Raw genomic sequence first — 22,282 nt, 5'->3', positions numbered from 1 at the left:
GTTTGCCAGGACTTTGTTTCGGTCAACGGTGCATAACATGGACACAACGCTGGACAGGGTGCATGGATGAGACTGGACAGGGTGCATGGATGAGACTGGGCAGGGTGCATGGATGAGACTGGACAGGGTGCATGGATGAGACTGGGCAGGGTGCATGGATGAGACTGGACAGGGTGCATGGATGAGACTGGACAGGGTGCATGGATGAGACTGGACAGGGTGCATGGATGAGACTGGACAGGGTGCATGGATGAGACTGGACAGTGCAAAGAGCAGCACAACATACAAATACAAAGAAAACAGTATACAAAAAAGGAGTGTGATCAGTCTACAAAGCGCAGTGTGTGTAATGTGAATGTATACAGCGTGTGTGACGTGATATGTGAATGTGGTCTGTGCTATGTACAGTAGAGTGATATGTGAATGTGGCCTGTGCTATGGGGGGGGGGTAGTGGGGGGACACGGGCGGGGGACATGGGCCATGTGTGGGGGGGGGGCACGGGCGGGGGACAGTGGGGGGACACGGGCCGGGGACATGGGCCATGTGGGTGAAGCTGGTGGCCGTGGGGAAGCAGCTGTCTGTGGCGCGGGTCGTGTTCCTGATGGACCACAGCCTCCTGCCGGAGGGGAGTTGTATGAAGAGATTGTGGCTGGGGTGGGAGGGGTCAGGCACAATCTCTCTAGCCTGCTTCAGGGCCCTGGAGGAGGCAGGACCAGGAGGGAGGTTCAGGACCAGGAGGGAGGTTCAGGACCAGGAGGGAGGTTCAGGACCAGGAGGGAGGATGCAGGACCAGGAGGGAGGATGCAGGACCAGGAGGGAGGATGCAGGACCAGGAGGGAGGTTCAGGACCAGGAGGGAGGATGCAGGACCAGGAGGGAGGATGCAGGACCAGGAGGGTGGTTCAGGACCAGGAGGGAGGTCCAGGACCAGGAGGGAGGTTCAGGACCAGGAGGGAGGATGCAGGACCAGGAGGGAGGTTCAGGACCAGGAGGGAGGATGCAGGACCAGGAGGGAGGTGCAGGACCAGGAGGGAGGTTCAGGACCAGGAGGGAGGATGCAGGACCAGGAGGGAGGTTCAGGACCAGGAGGGAGGATGCAGGACCAGGAGGGAGGTTCAGGACCAGGAGGGAGGTCCAGGACCAGGAGGGAGGTCCAGGACCAGGAGGGAGGTCCAGGACCAGAAGGGAGGTGCAGGACCAGGAGGGAGGATTCAGGACCAGGAGGGAGGTGCAGGACCAGGAGGGAGGATGCAGGACCAGGAGGGAGGTTCAGGGCCAGGAGGGAGGTTCAGGACCAGGAGGGAGGTTCAGGACCAGGAGGGAGGATGCAGGACCAGGAGGGAGGTTCAGGACCAGGAGGGAGGATGCAGGACCAGGAGGGAGGATGCAGGACCAGGAGGGAGGTCCAGGACCAGGAGGATGCAGGACCAGGAGGGAGGTCCAGGACCAGGAGGGAGGTTCAGGACCAGGAGGGAGGTCCAGGACCAGGAGGTTAATATGATAGGCGTAACATTCAATGTCATGAAAACTTGCCTTATAATATTATATAAAAGTGTATGGACGCCGCATATCATGGCAAGAGCAGACGATACTTAACAACCTTTCATTTCATATAATAATAATAATGGTATACTTTTTTTCTTGCCTCTGTATTGCTTATCATATCCCCATCCTGTAGTGTGAATATACAGTACATATCAATAGACTATAGATACTGTAAATGTATATATCTGGCAGATTTTGAATATTCAATTGTGACAATCAATGTGGTCTGCAAATCAATGGTAATTGACAGTGACTTCATCGTAGCCTTGAGGAATCATCCATGTATGTATGGGCAATGACAAAGTCCAATATCAAAAATGTCCATGTATTAACTAGCCTCAATTCCGCAAAGAATTTCGAGAATATCTTCACCCTGATCTCGCGAGATCAGGATGAAGGCATGAGGCAACATCCATGGAGGCACAACACGTCTCAATATATGACTGCATTATATGTATGCTTTTGCATAAAATGTAGTACTGAAAAGATATTTGTTTGTTTGTTTTTTACAGCACATATAACATGATTATCTGGAGAACTTTTTTTAGTAATTTAATAGGTAGCAAAAACTCCAACATTGTTGCACAGACTATTATCACTGGATTTCGACAAATGTCGCATGTTGTCTCTGGACAGCTACTTCCGTGTTTTCTGAAACCTCGCCCCGCCTCTCAGTGGCTCCTTTGCACACAACCAATCAGAACATGCTTGGAAAACCGGAAATGAGACAACAGTCATTTCAGCCAATGTGTGCTCCTGGAAGAGAAGGGAAGCCCGCCCCTCTCCATCTCTGTCATCAGTAAATGGGTTCTGCTACTGGCGCGTAGAATTTCACACTTTTCTTGTTTCTCCGAGGTTGAGGGATTGAAGGGTCCAGAAGGATCCAGAAGGGTGAGTTTGTAACGTTAACAGTTACTCGTCTACATTAGTTAATATTCGGCATGAAAAGGTATTAATAAATTATGGGTAAGACGAGAAATGTTGATCACTGGCTGTAGACACGCAACACGCGAGTTGCTGTGTTAGTGCGCGCGCATGCACGGCGGTTCCACCGGAAGTTGTCTCGTTGTTTCTCGCGAGGCTTGATCAGTGTTCTGGAATGCTGGGGAGTTCAGTGTTCTGGAATGCTGGGGAGTTTAAATATGATACAAAGAGTCCACAAAGTATCACTTATTTAACTAACAGATCAACCGGCCCAAGTTAACAATCCAGTCTGCCTCATTGCATGCAAGGAACTACTTTATCCAGTCTGCCTCATTGCATGCAAGGAACTACTTTATCCAGTCTGCCTCATTGCATGCAAGGGACTACTTTATCCAGTCTGCCTCATTGCATGCAAGGAACTACTTTATCCAGTCTGCCTCATTGCATGCAAGGGACTACTTTATCCCCGCCCCTTTTGAATTTGCCTAGCGGTTACAATGGGAAATTTGATTATTGGGAAATTTGGCGAGCAGCCTACGTTCTTCTGTCCGCACTCACCAGATGTAGATTTTGGAGATAAACAGACATTATTAGGCGATTGGAGATTCTCCCTGCCCAATCAGATTCATCCTTCACAATGATTCAATCCAGACTCCTCCCCCTCTGCTATCTGTTTTCAGAGTTCCCTTCACAGCGTGACGCAATAGCTCTGCCCAAAACCATTCTGATTGGTTGAAGGAAATTCAGCGCCCCCCGCCCCCGCCCAATCTCCGCATGGTAATGAGACCAGCCAGACCTTCTCCCGCTCTGGCACAGCACAGCATAAACAAAGTGTGGAGATTAATCCTGTCCAGTCAAGTCACACTACTTTACAGCGCGCAATATGCCCAAACCATTTAGAGCATGCAATGCATACTCACAAATCAAAGTTGGGAATTGTTTGTTTTCTTGAATCGTGATAGCTGACAGGACCACACACAGGTGCACATTTAGATATTTAGATAGTGTTCATACTAGCTAGCTAGCTAGCTAGCTATAGTTAGCGTTCTACTAGCTGGATAGTGCTCATACTAACCTTAGCATTCTTACTAGCTAGCTAGCGTTCTATCTAGCTGTTAACTAGCGTTCTTACAAGCTAGCTACCATTCTAGCTATACTTGCTAGTGTCACTGTGGACACAAGCACCATGGACACATGGGGGAGGTAGATTTTCCACATTGGAAGTTTAAAAAAACCTGTTTTCAGTTCCCCAAATCAAAAACAATCTCTGCTTGTGTGGACAGGAGGTGAAAACGCAGAGAAAATACTAGGTTTATCCATGTCCGTGTAGCTGGGGCCTCAGTGCATGCGCTCCGCATACTGGAGCATTGCCCAGTGCCTGCTACCCACAATGCAACCTGGTCTTGGCGTATCACCTGCATGCAGAATTCGACCTTATGCATTGCATGCTGCAAGGTCATGTAATTTGTAACCAGATGTGTGAGATCGGGCTGGTTCTATTAGTCGTCAATATCATATCATGGATGTATTAAACGCTGTACGCGGCATTCAAAGATGGCGGCTCATTCATTCCAGTGAAAGTTGTTGCTCACCCAGTGCATACGCGGTGGCTGGACCCATTCCCCACCGGCTGTTCAATCCGTTCTGCACATGTGCGCCATATTCATATTTTTTACTTAGATTGGCAATTATTACTTGTTAAAACCGAAGGGTGCAAAAGTAGGCCAAATATAATATAGTATATATTTGATTTTTCTTTTCCTTTGCAGCAACATGGACACAGACTTATTTATGGAGTGTGAGGAAGAGGAGCTGGAGCCATGGCAACTGGTTGATGATGAAGTAGAGGAAGATGATGATGTCATATTTGTCAATGATAATAGTGAGTTAATGTTTGACTGTTGCCACGGTGAGAGATTTCCACACACACATTTCAACCTTTCAAGCAGTACTAAAAGACGACATGTGTCTCTTGTAGGGTGTGCTGCCTCTCCATCTCCTCCTGAGACTTCACATGTCAGTGTGTCCTCCGTCACTCCACCGGCTGCACAGTGCGCCCAGGCCACCATCTTTAATGCAAGCTGCTTGTCTGTAGGGAGCACTACAACACTGCTTTCCACTACATCATGTGAGTACAGCGTAGTTTGTGTACTTCTAATGACAACAGCGAACAATGACTAAATTTCCCCCCAGGGGAATCAATAAAGTATCAATCTAATCTAATCGAACATTGACTATTTGACTAATTAATTAATATTGTCTATTAGATTGTAATTCACACTAAGTTGTGGAAGAGTGACTATTTCCTCACCACCCTTCTCCCCTGCTGTCTCAGCTCCTGTGACTGTGACTGTATCAGTGCAGCCCACCACCATGGCCCCCGTAGTGTCTTCGGCCCCCCTGCCCACGGGGGTCTCTCTGGTGCCGGCAGGCATGGCCCCGGGGCAGAAGCTGATCCTGACCCAAACCCCTGCAGGACTGGGTACCATCCTGCTGCCAGCGCTCAACCCTGGCGAACACCCGGCCATCAACCATCCCTTCTTCTTAACAACGCAGGTATCAACCTTCTTTCACTTCCTCACATTCAATTCAATTCCTCGCAACCAATGTTTAAAAATACTTTCTATGACTACAAACCAATGAAATATACTCATTGTAATGAAGAATATGACTAGGACTACAGATGGAAATTATCTTCCTGCTAAATCTGGTGTGCACCCATCTTTTTATTTCCACGAAATGATCAATGTCTGCACGCTGTCCCATTTAAACTAAATAAACTAAACTTAAAACTTAATCAGTGGGACAATATTTTTTATCTTATTTCGTATCTTCTTGTTGAGCAAACTTAAGAAACATTTCCTCAAATGAAGAACCCTGATTCTCCCCCAGGGGTTCCCGGTCCAGACCGTGGGTTCTGCCCAGAGCACCGTCAGCCCCCTGAGATTAGTGCTGAACATGCAGCAGGCTGCAGCCCTCCAGCCCTTCACTCTGCTCACTGGTAATTACCTGTTTTCATTAAACCCACAAACTCATCACCATCTTTGTCTAAAGAGCTGTACACTGTTGAACACTTAGTAAGCCAGCCTGGCACTAATAGTTCTCCCCATTCAACTTAAGACAGTTACTTTTGTAGTTCTGTAGGTGAGGGTAGACTGTGCTGGAACGATAATGAACAGTCTTGTGACCAGAACAGATCAATTCACGAAATAGACAAACTCTTAAAGCTTTTGCTCTACGAACTGGCTCTGAGGGAGAAGTCCGTCTGCCAGGGTAAATTCAAAACGCTAATGCTTTTTTGCCTCTGCGTCTGGGGACTACCGAGGCAGAGGTATATATTTTCAGTCGTGTGTGTTAGTTATTTCGTTTGTTCGTTCTTTAGCAGGATTACACAAAAACTACCAGAGCGATTTTCACGAAACTCGGTGGAGGGGTGGGTGGGCGGATACACGAATTAAAAGAAAACAAAGTGAATTCTCATTCACTATTAGGCTGGTTTTACACTGTGAAACTTTCACGCTTCAACTTTAGTTGCTTGAAACTTAGGTGAAACTATGTTGCGATTGAGTTGCATGGTGTAAAGCCCTCTGCAACGCACTAGTTTCACGCAACAGCCAATCAAAACGCTGATATAACGTGTCCGATGATGATGTCACAATTGATAAATCATTTCCAACCGATTTCAACTCGACAAACTAGCTAAATCGAAAAGGCAATAATATATAAACTATATATTATATATTATAAACTACTACTATTACTATTATAAACTACTGCTACTACTACTACTCTATCTAGCGAGAAAACAATTTGACAGATGAAAATGACCTAGCTAGCTAATGTTTCGTGAAATAAACTACTAGGTAAATCAGTTGCATGAGACTGATTCTTTTTTTAATTGCTTTGTGTAACTGTCAAGTTGCATGGAAATTATGTTTTATGCAATTTGCAACCTGCAACTAGTTGCGTGAAAGTTGTGTAAAGCCAGCCTTAGGAAAAAAATAAATGTTCATAGCCTGGATCCTGTGGAAACCTATTACATATAAACTGAGGTGTTTTAACCATTTCAACTGTGTAATAAAAATACACAAGGCAGACAAGGTCACAAATGCATAATAAAGGGTTTATTCATCTTAAAGAGGCACTGTTCTCACTTTATATCCGGTAGCTGCAAAATACATAATAACGTGCATAATAAGTGCATAACAGCTAATAAGTGTGTATAAGAAACAAATAAGGCTTTTATTAACGTTCTTAACCAGTTTATAAACTGTTAATGAGTTTTTTATAAATGTCTTAGAATCTAACAAACATTTGTTATTATTAACACTTACAAATGTTTTATTAATACTTTATAATTTATTATTAACCCATTATTTCTTATGAACCCATATCACCCCTATCCTGGCATCTTTGCACTGGCTGCTTGTTTCCTACAGGATTGAATAAAAAATTCTTCCTAACTTTCAACATTTTCCATGGTGCGATTTATTTGCGTTAATTTTTATTTGTATTACTTTTTGCATAATTAATTAATGTAATTAACATGTTAAATTGACAGCCCCAATAGAGAGATTTAAATGGTTAGAATCATATAAAAATCATATTGTTTCTGTAGATGTGAGAGCAGTTCTAGTTTACATCCTGTATACTTCTAGACACTGCGATGACATTAGTTCTGTGTTGGTAACTGTGAACCTGTTCTGGGTTCCCATAGGTCTTCCTGATGGCCAGTTGTTCAGATCTGCGTTGGGGTTGCCCCAGCCTGCCCAGGTACTGCCCCAGCCTGCCCAGGTACTGCCCCAGCCTGCCCAGGTACTGCCCCAGCCTGCCCAGGTACTGCCCCAGCTTCAGAGCCCCCAGGTCAGACCCACCTCTGCCCTCGTGCCCCCCAGCACCACCCTGACCACCATCAAGATTCCCGCCACTCTCACCTTCCACACCAGCCAGTCCGGCCTGGCCAGCAGTGCCACTCTGACCAGAACCACCACCACAACGTACACCCGGCCCACCGCCGCCCCCCACCTGACCTCCCACACAGGTGAGGTCTGAACACCCACACAGGTGAGGTCTGAACACCCACACAGGTGAGGTCTGAACACCCACACAGGTGAGGTCTGAACACCCACACAGGTGAGGTCTGAACACCCACACAGGTGAGCTCTGACCACCCACACAGGTGAGGTCTGAACACCCACACAGGTGAGCTCTGAACACCCACACGGGTGAGGTCTGAACACCCACACAGGTGAGGTCTGAACACCCACACAGGTGAGGTCTGAACACCCACACAGGTGAGGTCTGAACACCCACACAGGTGAGCTCTGAACACCCACACAGGTGAGCTCTGAACACCCACACAGGTGAGGTCTGAACACCCACACAGGTGAGCTCTGAACACCCACACAGGTGAGCTCTGAACACCCACACAGGTGAGCTCTGAACACCCACACAGGTGAGGTCTGAACACTCGTATTGGTGATAAGTATCCTTGGCCTCGTGTGACCATCCTGATCTGGCGAGCTCACTTTCACAGTCTGGACTTCCCCCATCTCCATCGAGTATCCTCCCATTACGTTATGCCCGGGCCAATCAGGGACTGTGTTCTAGCTGCTGTTCTGCCCCCCAGTAGAACGCAGCCCCTGATTGGTTCCCGTGGCAAAACAGTCTCCCGAAGCACAGGTGGTAATGTTGATGTTAGTAGAATGAACACATCCGTAAGTGCAGTATTACAGAAAGAGACTCAATAACAACAATTTAACAAGAAAAACAAGTGAACAGAATCTCTCACGGAAAAGGCCAGACTGATCTGTGGATCGCTAGATCAGGGGGTCTCCGGGTCCTTCCGCCTTATTCACCAGCGTCTGACCAGCAGAGCAGTACAGGGGATGGTGACCTGTGTGTTGGCATGGATGATGAACCAGGACCTAGCTGAGATGAACCAGGAGCTAGCTGAGATGGGCCTGGAGAACTGCTAGTACTTCTGTTTAACTGTCCCTGGTGTTGACTTGTTTTCCAGTTTCTCCGTCTCCTGAGCAGAAGCGTGTCTGTCCCTGTCGGTGTGGAACTCAGTTCAAAATGCAAGCAGCTCTCCAAGGACATCTGTGTGTAAGGACGCTTAAAGCAATTATCAACTTCAAACTTGCATGTTTAAATGATTGTTATTATGTAATGGTAATCACGATTATAATTATTGTAAAACCTGCATCAAGCGCAGTAGCTCGCTTACAAATGCTTTTCTCTAATTTCAAGACAAGTGTAGACTATAACCATAAACCCTGCTGATTTCACCTGTTTCATTAGAAACAAGTATTACATGTTCTATATCTCTGTTAAGCTCTATCAGCTTATGTTTGGAATCAAACACAGTTATATGTTCTATATCTCTGTTAACCTCTATCATCTTATATTTGGTATCAAACACCGTTACATGTTCTATATCTCTGTTAACCTCAATATCAGCTTATATTTGGAATCAAACACAGTTATATGTTCTATATCTCTGTTAACCTCAATATCATCTTATATTTGGAATCAAACACAGTTATATGTTCTATATCTCTGTTAACCTCCATCAGCTTATATTTGGAATCAAACACAGTTATATGTTCTATATCTCTGTTAACCTCAATATCATCTTATATTTGGAATCAAACACAGTTATATGTTCTATATCTCTGTTAACCTCTATCAGCTTATATTTGGTATCAAACACAGTTATATGTTCTATATCTCTGTTAACCTCTATCATCTTATATTTGGAATCAAACACAGTTATATGTTCTATATCTCTGTTAACCTCAATATCATCTTATATTTGGAATCAAACACAGTTATATGTTCTATATCTCTGTTAACCTCAATATCATCTTATATTTGGAATCAAACACAGTTAGCCACAGAACTTCCCATTAAACCAACAATCACACTCATGTTGGAAAGATATAATCCAGGTTGTCAGAAGATGAGTTGAGCTCACTTGCAGGCTGAGGCAGCTGTGTGTGTGTGCGCGTGTGTGTGTGTGTGTGCGCGCGTGTGTGCGTGTGTGTGTGTGTGTGTGTGTGTGTGTCCCACTCACATCAAGCGTTGCACTGAGAGCATTTTAAATCATCATTGCTAAGACATTCTAATTGTGTCCCTTTATTGGATGACATCTTAGATTGATACTGAAGCCCTGGTTGTACTCAGTCTGCTAGGGTGCGCTTGATGTGCATCTCTTCATCAGGGGGTGTTTAAGTTGGCTCCGCCCAGACGTCCGGGCCTCAGGTCTTCTGTGAGCGGTGGACTTGTTTGCCGCTATGCTTCGATCTGCTGCCGCTGATTTCATTTGTTCATTTCAAACGTTCTTCTGCGTATGTGTGGAACACGTTCTCCTGCGTATGTGTGGAACGTGTTCTCCTGCGTATGTGTGGAACACGTTCTCCTGCGTATGTGTGGAATGTGTTCTCCTGCATATGTGTGGAACGTGTTCTCCTGCGTATGTGTGGAACACGTTCTCCTGCGTATGTGTGGAACACGTTCTCCTGCGTATGTGTGGAACACGTTCTCCTGCGTATGTGTGGAACATGTTCTCCTGCGTATGTGTGGAACACGTTCTCCTGCGTATGTGTGGAACACGTTCTCCTGCGTATGTGTGGAACACGTTCTCCTGCATATGTGTGGAACACGTTCTCCTGTGTATGTGTGGAACATGTTCTCCTGCGTATGTGTGGAACACGTTCTCCTGCGTATGTGTGGAACATGTTCTCCTGCGCTCTTCCGGATCCCAGAAAGTAGTAGTAGTATAAACAGAACTACAACTGTCCGCAGCTGTGGAGGTACGGTACTCCACGCGTACGCTTGGGCGTAGAACCAGGGCAGAACCAGGGCAGAACCAGGGCTGGATTCTAACGGCCTTCCCCTCCTGCCCTAGTTCTGCTGTCCTGACCCGGTCAGCACCAGCACCCCCGCGGCCAGCAGCACCAAGACCAGCAGCACCAAGACCAGCAGCACCAAGACCAGCACCAAGACCAGCACCCCCGCGGTCAGCAGCACCAAGACCAGCACCAAGACCAGCACCAAGACCAGCACCCCCGCGGTCCGCCCCAGCCTTGCGGCCTCTGAGAACACCCCCTCAGCTCCGAGCCCGGTGGGCGCTCCCAAGGTGGTCATGATCGTGGATGACTTCTACTACGGCAGCAGGCAGGGGACACACCGGGCCGCCAGCGGCAGCCCCCGGACCACCACCTTCCAGTGCCTCGTCTGCAACATGACGCTCATCGACAACATCGGGTACCGCAACACTACTACCTTATTACTATATACACACTTCTACCTTATTACTATATACACACTACTACCTTATTACTATATACACACTACTACCTTATTACTATATACACACTACTACCTTATTACTATATACACACTACTACCTTATTACTATATACACACTACTACCTTAATACTATATACACACTACTACCTTATTACTATATACACACTACTACCTTATTACTATATACACACGACTACCTTATTACTATATACACACTACTACCTTATTACTATATACACACTACTACCTTATTACTATATACACACTACTACCTTATTACTATATACACACGACTACCTTATTACTATATACACACTACTACCTTATTACTATATACACACTACTACCTTATTACTATATAGGACTGGTCTCACCAACACTACTACCTTATTACTATATACACACTACTACCTTATTACTATATAGCACTGGTCTCACCAACACTACTACCTTATTACTATATACACACTACTACCTTATTACTATATACACACTACTACCTTATTACTATATACACACTACTACCTTATTACTATATACACACTACTACCTTAATACTATATACACACTACTACCTTATTACTATATACACACTACTACCTTATTACTATATACACACTACTACCTTATTACTATATACATACGACTACCTTATTACTATATACACACTACTACCTTATTACTATATACACACTACTACCTTATTACTATATACACATTACTACCTTATTACTATATACACACTACTACCTTATTACTATATACACACTACTACCTTATTACTATATACACACTACTACCTTATTACTATATACACACTACTACCTTATTACTATATACACACTACTACCTTATTACTATATACACACTACTACCTTATTACTATATACACACTACTACCTTATTACTATATACACACTACTACCTTATTACTATATACACACTACTACCTTATTACTATATACACACTACTACCTTATTACTATATAGCACTGGTCTCAACACTACTACCTTATTACTATATACACACTACTACCTTATTACTATATAGCACTGGTCTCGCAAGAGTACTAAGACACTGCTCTGTGTGTGTGTGTGTGTGTGTGTGTGTGTGTGTCCGTGTGTGTGCGTGTGTGTGTGCGTGTGTGTGCGTGTGTGTGCGTGTGTGTGCGTGTGTATGCGTGTGTGTGTGTGTGTGCGTGTGTGTGCGCGTGTTTGTGCGCGTGCGTGTGTTTGTGCGCGTGTGTGTCTGTGCGCGGGTGTGTGTGCGCCCGTGTGTGTGTGTGTGTGTGTTCTCTCCTGGCAGCATGATGAGCCACATGTGGCTGCACTCTAACCAGGTGCTCCAGACGAGGGAGAGCAGCCCCCTGAGGTCGTGTCACTACTGCTTCCGCCAGTTCTCCTCCCCCGAGCAGTGGACCTGCCACATGGACACGGTCCACGGCCCCGCCGACATCAGCCGTGAGCATGGACCACACCCCCGTCACCTCACATCCTCCATCAACCAGAGAGCCATCATTCAGATTAACATCTCTTTTAACCAGATAGGCATCATTCAGATTAAAATCTATTTTAACCAGATGGGCATCATTGAGATTAAAATCTCTTTTAACCAGATAGGCATCATTCAGATTAAAATCTCTTTTAACCAGATAGGCATCATTCAGATTCAAATCTCTTTTAACCAGATAGGCATCATTCAGATTAAAATCTCTTTTAACCAGATAGGCATCATTCAGATTAAAATCTCTTTTAACCGGATAGGCATCATTGAGATTAAAATCTCTTTTAACCAGATAGGCATCATTGAGATTAAAATCTATTTTAACCAGATAGGCATCATTGAGATTAAAATCTCTTTTAACCAGATAGGCATCATTCAGATTAAAATCTATTTTAACCAGATAGGCATCATTGAGATTAAAATCTCTTTTAACCAGATAGGCATCATTCAGATTAAAATCTATTTTAACCAGATAGGCATCATTGAGATTAAAATCTCTTTTAACCAGATAGGCATCATTCAGATTAAAATCTATTTTAACCAGATAGCCATCATTGAGATTAAAATCTATTGTAACCAGATAGGCATCATTCAGATTAAAATCTATTTTAACCAGATAGGCATCATTGAGATTAAAATCTCTTTTTCAAGAGCGATCTGGCCAAGAAAGAAGCAGAAACAAAGTTACAGCAATAAAAGAAACATAACAGACAATACAGAGATACATAAGAGGATTGGTTTCATATTGTTTTAAAATGGATTTAAATTGACCCAGTGTAATCCAGATGTAATACAGATCAAGTATAGATCACATACAGATCAAGTATTGATCACATAAAACTCAAACTTGTCTACTCAGGTATATGTAAGATCTGTGAGTGGGTGTTTGAGAGCGAGCCGGTGTTCCTGCTTCACATGAAGGCCACACACAAACCAGGAGAGATGCCCTACGTCTGCCAGGTCAGTGACCCCTGACCTCCCGTCAGCCTGATACATGACTGAGTATAGCAGTCAGACTATCGCTCTGACTGAACCGTTTCATTACCAAATTCATGACTTCCATGTCCCTTAACGCCCCCCCCCCCATCCCTGTGTCCCCAGGTGTGCGAGTTCAGCTCCTCCTTCTACCTGCAGGTGTACAACCACTTCCTGAAGAGCCACCGGGACACGACCCATCTGCTCTGCTTCTACTGTCTGAAGGTCAGCAAGAACCACAACTCCTACCAGCAGCACTTCCTGCAACACCAGGTGAACAATAACAAACACGTATAGAAAAAAGTACAATTTTATATATATGTGTGTGTGTGTGTGTGTGTGTGTGTGTGTGTGTGTGTGTGTGTGTGTGTGTGTGTGTGTGCTGGCTTGGGTCCTGGAGCTGAGCTCTCATGCCTAAGCCCGCAGCAGCTGTTCTGATATCCATGATGTAGCACAACTTCTTGTGTGTTATTGCTTTTATACAACAGTTTACATCATCGGATGTAAGATAAATACCGACTATTTTAACGTCTATTACAGTATATTGATTTTAGTGAAAACCACCAAGAAAATTAGTTCCTAAAGCTGTCATGTGGCTATGGAGTTTCAAATGGTGACCCTATACATCCAATAGGAGGTGCTATAATACCACCCAGGCCGTTTAACCATTTAAACTGTGTGTAAATCATATATACCAATGGCCCAGAATGCTTCTTGTCCAAACACAACGCACGGTCGGAACTACCCGTTGTGTGTGTGTGTGTCTGTGTGTCTGTGTATGTGTGTGTGTGTGTGTGTGTGTGTATATATGTAGTGTGTGTGTGTGTGTGTGTGTGTATAGTATACTGTATATATATTAGGGCTGTCAAAAGTGCCATCAAATTGAGTTTCAATATATTCGAATTAATTTAGTAGAGTTCGAACGATATTCGAATTTATATGTATTTAAAAAAAAGAAAAGATTTTTCATGAATATAATAGCCTAATAAAATAACCCTTGACTGTAATATTGTACTGTGAACACTGTTACTCCTCGCTGAGGTGTTTTTGACAGCGCGGGAAATGAACGTTTCGTGCATGAACACGATTCGCTGCATAATTTTTGATAAATAATATATTATTTATTGATATTACAATATTCGAACCCTCAAATTTAGGTTCGAACTCCTTTTAAAAAAAATCTATTCGAATTCTTTTCGAACTTCGAATTTTTTTTGACAGCCCTTATATATATATTGTGTGTGTGTGTGTGTGTGTGTGTTTAAAAGAGGAAATGGCAGGGTGTAGGCTGAACTGAACTATATTTCCACAGACTGAATAGATGCGGATGTGACCCTAAGACTGAAACACATTCTTGTTTTTGTGGCGTTTCTCTCAGAGGGGCAGAGCTTTCCACTGCAACAAATGTCGGCTCCAGTTTGTGTTTGTGAAGGACCTGATGGAGCACAAGACGCTGCACCACAAGACGCTCCGCAAGCCGCGCCAGCTAGAGGGCCTTCCGCCCGGGGCCAAGGTGAGACACGCCCTGTAACACACACCCGAGGGCCTCCCCCCGGGGCCAAGGTGAGACACGCCCTGTAACACACACCTGAGGGCCTCCCCCCGGGGCCAAGGTGAGACACGCCCTGTAACACACACCCGAGGGCCTCCGCCCGGGGCCAAGGTGAGACACGCCCTGTAACACACACCCGAGGGCCTCCGCCCGGGGCCAAGGTGAGACACGCCCTGAAACACACACCTGGTGTCTGGGGCCAAGGTGAGACACGCCCTGTAACACACACCTGAGGGCCTCCCCCCGGGGCCAAGGTGAGCTAATTGAAATTGTTCAAATTCTAAATGTGTGCAAGTCAACATTGTTTGTGGAGCAGGAAATAATGTACACACCTTCGTAATACATGGATGGCTTTAAGAACGTCGACCATAATGCAGTGTGCCATTCCTTAACACGAGAAGGGAACATTTGAACAAGAACACTTTGATTGGTGGAGATTGTTAGATTGAATAGAGAACCCTGTATTGAATGAATAGAGAACCCTGTATTGAATGAATAGAGAACCCTGTATTGAATGAATAGAGAACCCTGTATTGAATGAATAGAGAACCCTGTATTGAATGGTCTCTCTGTTCCTCCACTCAGGTGACCATCAGGGTGGGAACCAGCTTAAACAGGGCAAACAGGAACCCCCTCATGCCTCTGGATACAGAGTTCCCGCCTCCCTTCCCGGTGCTCCATAGAACCCTAGAACCCGTCCAGGAACGCCCCCTGGGGGGCCAGAAGACCACCACACAGCAGAGACGCCTGGCGTCCAATCAGGCTGGACCGACGGGCCTGGACCTCGTCCTCCGCAAGAAGACGTCCGTCAGCAAGACGCTGGACCTGCTGATCAAGTTCCAGGATGAGAGGTGAAATAAAGCGCCTAACTTCTGCTTGTGTGGCAGTTGAAAGTGTGTGTGTGCATGTGTGTGTGTGCATGTGTGTGTGCGTGTCGATTTCTAGCCCGATCTTAGTGATTATTGTGTGTATATGAAGTTGGTTGGTCAAAACTCATCTCTTCAAGAAGAACTACAACGATCCTCACTCTTAAGCACCTATTGTATTTCAGTTTGCTATTCTTGCACTTTGCCTTCAGCACTAGTTTATGCTCTTAGTCACTTGTTTCAGAAAGGAGATGCACTTGTGAGTTCTGGCAAGTAGTAGTACACTGGCTTTTTCTACATTAAATACAATTTAATTTAATTAAATTAATTAATTTAATGCAAGCATCTGCTAAATAACTAATGTAATGGTTGACCGGTCTCTTGACCCCCCCAGCGTGGGCCATGTGGTCAAGCGGAGGTGCATGGAGTGCGGCACGGTGGTGTCCACTTTCCCCGACCACTACCCCACCTCTGTCCAGTGCCTGCTGTGTCCCTACAGCACCTGCTGCTCGCGCTCCTACGCCCACCACATGATCAGGTGAGTCCCAGAGCTCCGCCCACCACATGATCAGGTGAGTCCCAGAGCTCCGCCCACCACATGATCAGGTGAGTCCCAGAGCTCCGCCCACCACATGATCAGGTGAGTCCCAGAGCTCCGCCCACCACTTGATCACATGAGTCCCAGAGCTCCATCCACCACATGATCACGTGAGTCCCAGAGCTCCGCCCAAATCGCCCTCTGCTCTGAGGAGATTGTATGGGTGTGTGTATGGAGGGAAGTTCCACCTCGCCCTGTGAAATGGCAAACTGGAAGACTCAGCTGTATTATGTAAACCCCTCCCCTTCATCCCAGAGACTCAACAGCACTTTTGACCTGCAGTGTTAAATCATTGTGGATTCTCTTTCTTGCAGTAACCATGTACCTCAGACAGACTTCAGATCCTTTCCCCGACATAAACGCCCGCCCCCCTGGTAAGAGCGTTATGGTATTGGTCATGTCTGTTCTTTTCACAGAGAGGTCAATTCTTTACAAACATTTTCTCTCTTTCACTCCCTCACTGTCTCTCCCTCGCTAAAGTTATTTTAAACTACGGTGTTGTGGGTGTGGCTTCATCTCCTCTACTGGTGACCTCATGGCCAAGCACCTGGTCCAGTTCCCTAACCACGGCAGAAGCCTTTGTGAACGAAATGGTGAGTGTCCTCCCAGGCACCTTGAACAATGGACATACAATAACTACCTTCTATCACATGCATATTCACACAATAACTACCTTCTATCACATGTGCATGTTCACACAATAACTACCTTCTATCACATGCATATTCACACAATAACTGCCTACTATCACATGTGCATGTTCACACAATAACTACCTTCTATCCCATGTGCATATTCACACAATAACTACCTACTATCACATGTGCATATTCACACAATAACTACCTACTATCACATGTGCATATTCACACAATAACTGCCTACTATCACATGTTCATGTTCACACAATAACTGCCTACTATCACATGTGCATATTAACACAATAACTACCTACTATAACATGTGCATATTCACACAATAACTACCTTCTATCACATGTGCATGTTCACACAATAACTACCTTCTATCACATGTGCATGTTCACACAATAACTACCTTCTATCACATGTGCATATTCACACAATAACTACCTACTATCACATTTGCATGTTCACACAATAACTACCTACTATCACATGTGCATATGCACACAATAACTACCTACTATCACATGTTCATGTTCAAACAATAACTACCTACTATCACATGTGCATGTTCACACAATAACTACCTTCTATCACATGTGCATATTCACACAATAACTACCTTCTATCACATGTGCATATTCACACAATAACTACCTACTATCACATGTTCATGTTCAAACAATAACTGCCTACTATCACATGTGCATATTCACACAATAACTACCTACTATCACATGTTCATGTTCAAACAATAACTGCCTACTATCACGTGCATATTCACACAATAACTACCTACTATCACATGTGCATATTCACACAATAACTACCTACTATCACATGTTCATGTTCAAACAATAACTGCCTACTATCACATGTGCATGTTGGCACGCTTATGTATTGTATGATTATTGTAATTGCAAGTTGTGTATTTTGTGCTATTTTGTGTTTGTGCTAAAAATCCCCCCTCAGCAATGAAGTTGTACTGATCCCTGTCTTTCCTCCATGCTAGTTCACCCAGAACTGGGTTAGTATCTGGCAGCGTGTTCTCTAGACAGCACTGTTTCCACAGGAAATAGGACCAGACAAACGGACTCCTGAGACTCTAGCGCAGATGTTTTCATTTTGTGCTGAAATGTGAAATGCTGTTTGGTTATGTGGTTTTATGTTTACATACATTATGTCTGTAGAAGTGGACCCCTTAGTGGAACACCTTTTAGAAAATGGTTTTATGAGAAAGAGATTGTGAAATCTTGGCAGAAGGAAGTAGAAGACTAACAGTTGTGTTTCCCCTCAGATTACCTCTCCGAATATCAGGGCTTTGACATCGAGTTCTGCCAAAATGAAGAACAAGGGGAACCGGGAAAGAACGCCGACTTGCAGAAGCCCGCTTGGTCTTCAATAGAACGCTGGACAGAACCTCTACCCGCTGGTGTCGATGGCTCCGTACCCGTCACCCATAACTTCACCGCGAGCTCCGGCCCTCAACGTGGCTTATCTAAGAACAGCGACGCCATCGACTACTTCAACCTCCTCTTCCCCAAAGAGCTGGTGGAGCTCATCGCCTACGAGACCAACGCCCACGTCAAGACCTGCCAGTTCCTGGGCCGGCACGACCTCAACTGGGTTCCCGTCACCGTCCATGAGATCAGGGCCTTCGTTGGTCTCAGCATTCTCATGGGCCTCCAGAACCTTCCGGAGCTGACCCACTACTGGTCCTGGCAGCACAATGAGAGCTGCCACATCTTCTTCCGCACCATGTCCATCAGCCGCTTCCAGCAGATCTCCCAGAACCTCTCCATAGGGAGTCTACTTGCCGACAGGCGCAGCGGCAAAAGCAGCGGCGATCGGCTGCGTGTCCTCAGACCCGTGCTCGGCGTCCTGGGCGACGCCATGTGGGCTGCGTACCGGCCCAAGCGGTGTCTCGCCATCGACCGCGCCCTGCTTCCCAGCCTGGAGGAAAAGTCCGGCTCCTCCAAGGGCCACCCCAAGGCTCCACCCCCGCGGGTGTGGCTGCTCTGCGACTCGAAGTCGGGCTACTGCCACAGGTTCCTCATCCAGAGGGGGGCGGAGGAGGACGCCGACCTGGGCTTCAGCGTGGTGCTCCCCCTGGTGGAGGGCCTCCAGGAGAAACACCACCAGCTCTTCCTGGCCAGCTCCCTGACCTCCGTGCCACTCATGCAGAAGCTCCTGGACCAGGGCGTTTACTCGTCAAGCTCCTTCCCCGCGCAGAGTCCCATCCTGCCCGCGGCGCTCTGGGAGCAGGGCGGGCTGGACAAGCCCGGGGACTTCCTCCAGAGGCAGCACGGACCCCTGCTGGCCACCCGCTGGATGGACGCCAAAGAGATGGGCTGCCTGTCGACCAACGCCAAACCGGGGGACCCCGACACCGTGTGGAGGAAGTCCCAGACCAAGGTGGGCGAGCTGAGCCCCCTCGAGCGGCCGCAAGCCTTCCGGCTCCTCCAGGAGAACATGCGGGGCGTGGACATCTGTAAGCAGCTGCTGGCCTGCAACCCGCTGGGGGGCCTGCAGCACGACAAGCACTGGAAGAGCCTCTTCTGGTTCCTGGTCAACCTGAGCGTGGTCAACGCCTTCATCGTGCTGCGGGAGGGCCGCAAGGACAACCCGCCGCTGTGGGTGCAGGACGGCCTCTTCGCCCAGGCCACCTTCCGCCGGCGCCTGGGGAACCAGCTGGTGAAGAGCGCCCAGAGGCGCGCGCGCGTCTCCGCCGAGAAGGCCGACGCGGCGCCCAGGAAGGCGCAGCCGAAGGCGTGCGTGAAGGAGGAGGAGGAGGAGGAGGAGGTGTCGGCCTGGCGTCCGCAGGGAGACGTCGCAGAGTCGTCGTTGACGCACAGGATGGTGAGGCTCACGCCCAAGACCCGCAGGTGCCGCACCTGCCACCGGAATAACCTGCGCCACGAGAGCGTGTACGGCTGCAGCGTCTGCAAGGTCAACCTCTGCAAGCGCGCCAGCTGCTTCTGGGAACACCACGGCCTCCCGCCCGGAACCCCAGGTCAGACGCTCTCAACACGCGTGTGTTTGTGTGTGTTCAGTAGATCATGATGAATGGTTTTAATCTATAATCTTAACTCTTTTGTGAACTGTATTCAACAGGAAACATCTTTAAAGTTGGATTTAAACCCCCCATTCAAGAAAGACTTTCCATCTGCAGTAATGACAGGTTTGAAATCCTGTTGTCTGTGTGACATTCCTGGCAAAAATCCCAGAGACCAATGCACTTTTGATCAGATTTATTCCCAGCTTTGAAAGTCTCTTCCATGTGTCTGTTGACAGGGGCAGAAGCAGCCGTTCGCTCCCCTCCGACGACCAGGACGACGACCTGGACATGGGAATGGCCCCCGTGGAGGAGGTGGACACGGACTCGGTCGAAGGCGGCGAGGAGGAGGAGACGCGTCATCAGGAAAGTTCTCCTCCACCACTGCCGCCCGCACCGCCGCGTCCCGCTCAAGCAGCGCCCCCGGTGGTCAGAGAGGGCGAGGACGGCCTCTCTGCGCGCCAGCTGAGGATCGCCCTGCTGGCGCTGTGCGCCGGGATCCGCCGGGCCTCGGCGGACTTCTCCACGCCGCCCCGGCTCATCCGCAAGTGGCTGGCGGAGAAGAGGAGGCTGCTGAGGAGCGAGGACGACGGGGAACGCAGCGAGGAACGCGGCGAGGAACGCGGCGAGGAACGCGGCGAGGAACGCAGCGAGGCAGCGACGACCACGGACCGTCTTGTGGAGTGGGTCCTGGCCCAGCGGGAGCAGCAGCTGCCCGTGGACGAGCAGAGCCTCTTCCAGAAGGTGTCCCAGATCCACAGAGAGGGCGGCTTCAGCGGACACTTCCGGATCTCCTACCACTGGGCCGTGGACTTCATGCTGCGGCACGGCCTGGGCCCGGGCGCCGGGGGCGGCTTGAACCGCTACATGGAGGACAGCGTCCGCAGCTTCACCACCTTCACCCGCAAGAGCATCGACCATCACAAGCTCCCCCGCGTCGCTGTGGCAGCCATGGACGAGCTGTCCGTCTTCGTGGACTTGGAGCGCCTGGCGGGCGGGGCCGAGGCGGGGAGGGACGGCGCCCTCCGGCTGGTCGGCGGCGGGGAACCTCTGCTCACCGTCTACCTGGCGGCGCTGGCGGACGGCACCCTGCTGCCCACCTTGGTCCTCGCGCGGGAACCGCTGCCGGACGCCGACCTGTCCAGCCCCGTCGTCCACCTGGAAGCCAGGGCGGAGCGCATGACCGGGGAGGAGGAGCTGGACCTGTGGGCGTCTCGCGTATGGCAGCGGCGGCGCCGCCCGGCGGCAGGGGACAAGGCCCTGCTGATCCTGGACGGCCACCGCGACCACGCCTCCCCCCACTTCCTGGCCGCCCTCGGCGCCGCCGCCACCCTGCCCGCCGTGGTCCCCGCCGGTTGCTCCGCCCGCCTGCAGCCGCTGGAGGCGTGCGTGCGCCCGGCGCTGATGCGCCTCCTCAGGGCGCGCTGGGCGGGGGAGGGGGGCGGGCTGGCGGGGGCGTCGCGGGCGTCGCTGGTCCGGCTGCTGGTGGGCTGGCTGGCCGAGCCTCTGACCCGCCTGGCTGAGCGCCCCGACCTGCTCCGCCGCTCCTTCCTCCTGACCGGTCTGCTCCCCGCGGAGGAGGAGGAGGAGAAGGAGGCGCAGAGCCCTGAGGAGGCGCGGGCGCTGCTGCGGAGGACCCTGGCCCAGGAGGTGCTGGGGCCCGAGGTGGCGGCGGCGCCAGAAACAGACGAGGATGAGGGAGAGGAGGACGACGCGCAGAGCGGAGAGGATGAGGACAGGGAGGGAGACGGGAGGCCGGAGGACGAGGATCCAGCACCTCAACCAACTCTGGAAATGGATGAGGCTCAAATGGATGATACGGCTGAGGAAAAAACGAATGATGAAGATGAGAACAATATAGAGGAGGTCGGTGACAAAATGGAGGATAAGGATGAGGAAAAGACAGATGATAAAGATGAGAACTATATAGAGGAGGCTGATGAAAAAACTGATGATTCTGATGATGAGGAGAATTAATCTATCCAACTATGACAGGAGATAAGTGAGGTGAGGAGATGAGTGAGGGGAGGAGATAAGTGAGGTGAGGAGATAAGTGAGGTGAGGAGATGAGTGAGGTGAGGAGATGAGTGAGGTGAGGAGATGAGTGAGGTGAGGAGATGAGTGAGGTGAGGAGATGAGTGAGGTGAGGAGATGAGTGAGGTGAGGAGATGAGTGAGTTGAGGAGATGAGTGAGGTGAGGAGATGAGTGAGGTGAGGAGATGAGTGAGGTGAGGAGATAAGTGAGATGAGATGAGTGAGGTGAGGAGATGAGTGAGGTGAGGAGATGAGTGAGGTGAGGAGA

At 48.2% G+C, this 22,282-nt stretch overlaps 1 protein-coding gene across 1 annotated transcript; it reads left to right on the top strand.

Moving 5' to 3' along the window:
• Positions 1–542: 542 nt before the first annotated feature.
• On the top strand, positions 543–21,957 carry pogzb (pogo transposable element derived with ZNF domain b; the record flags this gene model as incomplete). Its single annotated transcript, XM_084441975.1, has 17 exons — positions 543–633; positions 4,829–5,025; positions 5,362–5,470; positions 7,187–7,510; positions 8,293–8,446; positions 10,405–10,740; positions 12,093–12,247; positions 13,150–13,250; positions 13,392–13,538; positions 14,644–14,778; positions 15,403–15,668; positions 16,078–16,221; positions 16,596–16,655; positions 16,762–16,874; positions 18,223–19,938; positions 20,040–20,106; positions 20,220–21,957. The coding sequence occupies 17 exons, from the start codon at positions 543–545 to the stop codon at positions 21,955–21,957; spliced, it is 5,853 nt and encodes a 1,950-aa protein (XP_084298101.1).
• Positions 21,958–22,282: the final 325 nt, after the last annotated feature.

This window comes from Borostomias antarcticus (assembly GCF_949987555.1).
Source record: "Borostomias antarcticus genome assembly, chromosome: 8".
Classification (NCBI taxonomy): Eukaryota; Metazoa; Chordata; class Actinopteri; order Stomiiformes; family Stomiidae; genus Borostomias; species Borostomias antarcticus.
This window is presented reverse-complemented; position numbering and strand designations above follow the sequence as displayed.